This window comes from Strongylocentrotus purpuratus, unplaced genomic scaffold (assembly GCF_000002235.5).
Source record: "Strongylocentrotus purpuratus isolate Spur 01 unplaced genomic scaffold, Spur_5.0 spur5_scaffold_1, whole genome shotgun sequence".
In the NCBI taxonomy this organism is placed as follows: domain Eukaryota; kingdom Metazoa; phylum Echinodermata; class Echinoidea; order Camarodonta; family Strongylocentrotidae; genus Strongylocentrotus; species Strongylocentrotus purpuratus.
In genome coordinates this window covers 32,040,673-32,047,987 of record NW_022145594.1, presented here as the reverse complement: position 1 = coordinate 32,047,987, position 7,315 = coordinate 32,040,673, and the positions used below count along the sequence as shown (strand labels likewise).

Here is a 7,315-nt window from a genome sequence, read left to right as displayed (position 1 = left end):
TTTTGCTGTTTACGTAGCAAAAATATTTTCACGAACCGGCACAAGCCACTGTGTCGTTTTTCCTATGTAACTTTACGCGCAAGACAAAAGCGCTCGCGCTGTCTTAGCGCGTATTTTATTTTCACGAACCGGCACAACCGCCTGTGTCGCGTCGTCTAGGTCTTGTAAGCGCAAAGATATTTTCACGAACCGGCACAGCCCATTGACTTATAACGGCGCGTGCCGGTTCGTGAAAATATGAATCGTGCTTTTTGGGTCGTGTGTCGTTTTTGTCATTTGTGTAACCATGGATATCTCAAAAACTAAAGCGTTTTGGATGCTGAAATTTGGTGAGATGAAAGATTGTTGATAACTTATGCTAAAAATGCAAAAAAAATAAAAACTACATTTTGAAGGGATTTCGGTGGCTTGTGCCGGTTCGTGAAAACGGCGACGAATTATTTAAATTATCAAAGGTCTTTTCAGTTTGCTGTTATGAAAATGTGCTTATTTATAACCCGATGAGGATTGTTTTTTTCCTCTTTATAAGATGTAGTTTTCGCACTGTGACCTCACAAATCTTATATTTTTCGTCGCTCGCAAATGATTTTTTCGACCATCACACCCAATTGCAAGGTATGATGCTTTAAAAAGCAATATTTTATACGATGTATAAAGAGAAACAGATATTGAAATCATCCCTGATAATGTAATCAAATTTTAGGGGTATATACCAATGTCTAAAATTCTTTATTTTCGCTTTGAGATTTCCCTTTGTAGGTACCCTTTTTCCCCAGAAAGTGCCCTTTTTTGTTGGTGCCCCCCCCCCTCCCCGACTTTGGAAGTCGCTCCGCCGCCTGTGTGTGTGTAGTGTCTCTGTTTAAGGCTCTCCAAAGAACACCGTTTTTTACGCGTTTTTCTGTCAAAATCCAAATCATCATTATTCTCATGTTGTACATCTAGCATTTTTGTCGCTGTAGATTGATTTTTGATTGAGAATGTCAGGATTAAGCTGGATTCTGACTTGTTCTTCTTGACCAACTCTCACTTGCTCAAGTAAGCTCCCTGTCTTCACTGTCCCACTACTGTATCCTGATTGGAGTTACAGACCAGGAAGCATCTCCAACTCATATGTTGGGAATATAGGAGCCTTCATCCTAAGTGCTAGCACTAGCATCTGCTCAAGTATACATCTAGCAAGTGTTTTCCCAGGCAAGCACAAGCAGGTTTTACCAACAGAACATCGTCAGACCGAGAGGTATTAACTAACTCTCTCCACCATCTAAGAGTGCAAAGGAAGGGTCAAGTCCACATGTTTAGTACCACTTGCCAGTGTAAGGCTCTATCTGTAATGTACCTCACCCTACTGCTCTTAACAAATGCATCCGACATTGAACTCAATCCAGGCCCTGCCAGCAAGTATCCATGTCAGATTTGCGCTCGCCCAGTCACATGGAAGCAACGAGGTTTGGCCTGTGATGACTGTGACCAGTGGTACCATGTGGAATGCATGCACATGTCTACGCCAGTCTATGAGGCTCTAGCTTACTCAAATGTACCAAGGCAATGTGCTTCCTGTGGAATGCCACAGTTCTCTACTAGCCTCTTCAACTCTTTTGTGGCCGACACCAGCAATGCCTGTTCCTGTCTGTACTCCCACTTTTCTGATGACAATATGACAGTGCCACCCAGCCCTAGACCACCACTGGCGTCTTCATCTCCATCTCGCCAACCTACAAGAAGAGGTCACTCAGCTGTGAAAAGGAAGATAAGATTCTAACTGTAAACTTCCAGAGTGCAAGAAATAAACGGGAAGAAATACATAACCCGATAGATTCTTCTGATCCTGATATCATCCTGGGCACAGAGACTTGGCTCAATAGCAACATCCACATCGCTAAATTGTTCCCTCCAAGCTATGAATTAATACGTAACGACCGCTCTGATGGCTACGGTGGTGTCCTCATAGCGCTCAAAAAGGAAATCATTTTTGAGCGACTACCCAGCACTCCTGATGCTAATGTGGAAGCAATCTTCATCAAAATAAGCCTCCCCAAGAAGAACTTCCTTATTGTAGGTGCCTTGTACAGACCTCCTTCTAGCACCCCAAAGTACATGGAGGATCTCTGTCAGTCTGTAGAAAGCCTACACAGTCATGACCGCAATGCTGTCATCTGGTTGGGTGGTGACCTGAACCTACCGGACATTGATTGGGAAACGCAGTCGTCATCAGGTAACCAGTATCCTATGTCAATCAAACAACGGTTTCTGGAGATGCTTCAAAACTGCGACCTACAACAGATGGTCTCCTTCCCTATAAGACTTACCAACTGTCTTGATCTCTTCCTGTCGAACAGACCTACTCTTCTTAGCAAGTGTGCTGCGCTTCCAGGTATAAGTGACCATGATATTGTACTAATAGAATCCTCTGTTGTATCAAGTAGGAACAGATCAGTGAAGAGGAAAATCCTTCTGTGGAAACATGCCAACATGAAGGATTTTAGAGAAGACTGCCTTGCCTTTCAACAAGCCTTTACAGAACAATTTGACAGGTCAAGTCCAGTGCAAGTCATGTGGGACAACATCACAACCACTGTCTCACATATGATAGAAAAGCATGTACCATCTAAGATGACCTCAACATGGTTCAACGAGCCTTAGATCACTCGTTCGCTGAAGCAGCTGACCCACAGGAAGAAACGTAGCTTCGATAGAGCTAAGACCAGTAACAGTTCTGAGGACTATGAAAAATACTTGAACGTAAAGAAGCAGACAAGGAAAGCCTGTAGAAATGCATATCACAAATATGTTGAAGATATCGTCAGCTCAGATTCAACTACCAACCCAAAACGTTTCTGGAGCTTCATCAACAGCAAACGATGTGACTCGTCTGGTGTAGCCTCACTGAAATCTACTGATGGCCTTACATATTCAGATAGTGTGTCCAATTCAAACATCTTGAACAGTCAGTTCTCATCTATTTTCACCAGAAATGAAGACATGACCAACGTCAAGGACATGGGCAGATCTCCCTATCCATCTATGGAAGCTATTACTATCCATCCAGCTGGTGTGTTAAAGATCCTGTCAGAGCTACAGATCCACAAAGCAACTGGACCTGATGAACTTCCTTCAAGGGTCTTGAGGAGTTTAGCCCCTGAGCTCACACCTGTGCTGACAGTCCTTTTTCAAGCATCCCTTGATCAAGGAGAGGTCCCAGATGATTGGAAGAACGCAAATGTTGCTCCTGTCTTCAAGAAGGGTGAACGGTGCAAACCAGAAAACTACAGGCCAATCTCACTAACATCAGTAGCATGTAAAGTCCTGGAGCACATAGTTCACAGTAGCATCATGGATCATGTCAAGGATCATGACATACTCACCGATGCACAACACGGATTCCGAAAAAATCGATCTTGTGTCTCACAACTTACTCTTGCCATCCAAGATCTTGCCAAGGGTATAGACAACAGGGAACAGCTTGATGTCATCCTCCTAGATTTTGCCAAAGCCTTTGGCAAGGTACCACATGGAAGGCTTCTTCATAAGCTGGACTCTTATGGCATACGAAACTCCACACATGGATGGTAAGCTTACTTTCTTCATGATCGTACACAGCAAGTAGTCCTTGAAGGACCTGTCTCTACCAAGTGCCAAGTGACATCTGGAGTTCGGCAAGGTAGCGTTGTCGGCCCAATGTTATTTCTGCTTTTTATCAATGACCTGCCAGAGTACCTGTCATGTGACACCACTGTTAGACTCTTTGCAGATGACTGCCTAGTCTACCGCAACATTGGATCAGAAGCTGACAGTGCGCAACTCCAGGAAGACATCAACTCACTGGAGCGATGGGAAGCCGACTGGCTTATGGAGTTCAACCCAAAGAAATGCCAGGTCCTCCATGTTTCCAACAAACGCAAGCCTATCATCAAGTCATATATCATTCATGGACACACTCTCAAGACTGCAGACACAGCAAAATATCTTGGAATCCATCTACACAAGAAGCTTAGTTGGAATTACCACATCGACCAAGTGACAAAAAAAGGCTAATTCCACCCGAGCCTTCCTCCAGAGAAACATCAGATCATGCCCATGTAAAGTCAAAGTGCTCTTGCTACCTTATCTTGCTTAGACCAGTTATGGAATACGGAAGCATCATCTGGGATCCCTTCACCCAAGCCAACATCAGGTAATTAGAGATGATCCACAGGAGATACGCACGCTTTGTTTGCAATGACCATCACAGAACAAGCAGTGTCACAGCCATGCTCGACTAACTACAATGGCCATCTCTGGAAGAAAGGCAAGCCCAGGCGAAGGTAGCGATGATGTTCTGCATTAAGAATTCACTGATTTCCATCCCCCTGGCAGCCCTGACTCCATCACTACCTGCTTCGCAAAGAGGCCGCGACCAAAAAACTCCAAGTGCCATATGCCCGGACACAAGTCCTGCAAAAGACTTGTTTTCCTAATGCCACCAGGCTCTGGAACTCACTACCCCAGGCCGCCGTAACCTGTACCTCTCGAGAAGAGAGAGGTACTCAAGATCCAGCTCCGTTAAGCAACGGATGTCTTTTTTTAGCTACACATAGTTCTTTGCAGGCCTTTTATTTAGTCACTATATATACACCTGCACAGCACCTACATCAGTACTAGAATACACCCGATGGGGGCCTTTACTTATAGCGAAGAAGAAGAAGACTACACCTAAGTCGAGTGTGGCAAATGTAGATTGATGTCTATCCAAACAGCATTGGTGCTACGTATGGCAGGGATTTGAACCCCATACTTCATAGTTCACTGTCCAGAGACTTATCCACTGGACCATGAAGACATCTACATGAACCATGGTTGATACTCATAATTTTAGGATGTTTATTATTTATATGATTGATTTAAATATATAGAGCTGTACTTGTGTTTGGAGAATTGAAGAAATAAAAGAAGGAAATATCACTTTATCGGTTATTTGGACAGATTTTCGACATTTCCTAAACGCTATATAATACGTTCATTACTAACACTATGCATCATACAGGAATGTATATGTAGAGTGTGTACATGTAGCTGTGCTTAAAATAAGAACACTGTGATCAAGATCTCTATCATTGTTTTAAAGTGAGTATTAACTCTGAAGTATACTTTGATACTACTTTCAGACACATCATGACCTAATTCCGACATTATGTATTCTCATAAACATTAAAAGTTTTTTTTTTTAAACATATTATTTGTAGACACTAGTCTTTAGAGCACTTCAGTTATGCGTTAATACTAAATTCTACTACCCCATACGTAGCAAAACAACACTCTACTTCCCCCAAACATTCTTACTTAAACACATCCTGTTAGTGTCCATCAAAAACCAAAATCCAATTTCTGAGACAAACATCTTAACATTTTGTTTTGCAGAACATTATATTTTCAATTCGAGCTATATGAAATTTGTATCATACACTGCACATTAAAGACCCTTTTCAGATAAATTTCCTTTGTCTACTAAGACTATTTTATGAGTTTTCATATAAATCATTACACACATTGAAATAATATTGACTGTTGCTAAAATATCATCACTCCTTAAACTCATCTCCACTGCTACATGTGTACAAAATGCATCATGGCATAGATATTGAGTACAAACACGCCTACATACCTTTACGGTTGAAGCCTTTGCATTCAGTGTAGAATAGAACTCCTCCTGGAAATCATTTCCACGTAGTATCAGTTGAGTCAGGTTTGGCATGGAACACAAAGCATCTGCTAGTTGACGTGAAGAGGCTGATGTTGGACACCTAATGTCCATAAGCATGACAGTTTGGACCTACATGTATACAAGCAGTGATTCATACAAGTACATTACCAGAGTACCTGTTTCAATTTAATGACTTCAAATTTAAGTAGGTGCTCTGATATATATGTATCTGTAGGGCTATACTCAGGTGACAAATGATCAGGGCTTTTTTAATTCAAAAAATGTTGACAGAGCATGTGTCCCACAACACAAAGACCTACAATTACAGACATAGGACATTTAATTACTACATACTACATAGTGCTGCATTCAAGAAAAATATCCTACCAGGTACCCACTTACTACACGTAAGTCAAGTGTGGCAAATATAGATTGATGTCTAGCCAAACATCATTGGTGCTACGTACGACAGGGATTTGAACCCCATACTTCATAGTTCACTGTCCAGAGACTTATCCACTGGACCATAAAGACATCTACATGAACCATGGTTGATACTCATAATTTTAGGATGTTTATTATTTATATGATTGATTTAAATATATAGAGCTGTATTTGTGTTTGCAGATTTGAAGAAATACAAGAAGGAACTATCACTATATCAGTTATTTGGACAGATTTTCGCCATTGCCTAAATGCTATATAATATGTTCATTACTAACATTATGCATTATACAGGAAATTATATGTAGAGTGTGTACATGTAGCTGCGCTTAAAATAAGAACACTGTGTTCAAGATCTCTATCACTGTTTTATAGTAAGTATTAACTCTGAAGTATACTTTGATACTACTTTCAGACACATCATGACCTAATTCCGACATTATGTATTCCGACATTATTTAAAAGGTTTTTTTTGTTTAAACATATTATTTGTAGACACTAGTCTTTAGAGCACTTCAGTTATGTGTTAATACTAAATTCTACTACCCTATACGTAGCAAAACAACACTCTACTTCCCCCAAACATTCTTACTTAAACACATCCTGCTGGTGTCCATCAAAAAAACAAAATCCCATTTCTGAGGCTAACACCTTAACATTTTGTTTTGCAGAACATTATATTTTCAATTCGAGCTATATGAATTCTGTATAATAAACTGCATATGAAATACCCTTTTTATAATAATTTCTTTTGACTACTAAGACTATTTTATGAATTTCAAATAAATCATTACACACATTGAAATCATATTGACTTTTGCTAAAATATCATAACTCCTTAAACTCATCTCCACTGCTACATGCGTACACAATCCATAATGGCATAGATATTGAGTACAAACACACCTACATACCTTTACGGTTGAAGCCTTTGCATTCAGTGTAGAATAGAACTCCTCCTGGAAATCATTTCCACGTAGTTTCAGTTGAGTCAGGTTTGGCATGGAACACAAAGCATCTACTAGGTGATGCGAAGAGGCTGATGTTGGACACCTAAAGTCCATAAGCGTGACAGTTTGGACCTACATGTATACAAGCAGTGATTCATACAGATACATTACCAGAGTACCTGTTTTAATTAAATGACTTCAAATTTGAGTAGGTGCTCTGATATATATGTATTTGTAGGGCTAT

The 7,315-nt window shown here is 40.6% G+C and overlaps 1 protein-coding gene across 1 annotated transcript; it reads left to right on the top strand.

The window, feature by feature from the left end:
• The first annotated feature begins 1,330 nt into the window (after window positions 1–1,330).
• On the top strand, window positions 1,331–2,640 carry LOC115921326. The gene is made up of 2 exons (XM_030978691.1): window positions 1,331–1,615; window positions 1,678–2,640. The coding sequence occupies exons 1-2, from the start codon at window positions 1,331–1,333 to the stop codon at window positions 2,638–2,640; spliced, it is 1,248 nt and encodes a 415-aa protein (XP_030834551.1).
• The last annotated feature ends 4,675 nt before the right edge of the window (window positions 2,641–7,315 follow it).

Excerpts from the sequence above, each read along its gene's own strand:
- LOC115921326 (XM_030978691.1), top strand. The coding sequence starts at position 1,331 with ATGTACCTCACCCTACTGCTCTTAACAAATGCATCCGACATTGAACTC. Across the intron at positions 1,616-1,677 it reads TTGTGGCCGACACCAGCAAT|ACCACCACTGGCGTCTTCAT; the intron begins GCCTGTTCCTGT and ends ACCCAGCCCTAG.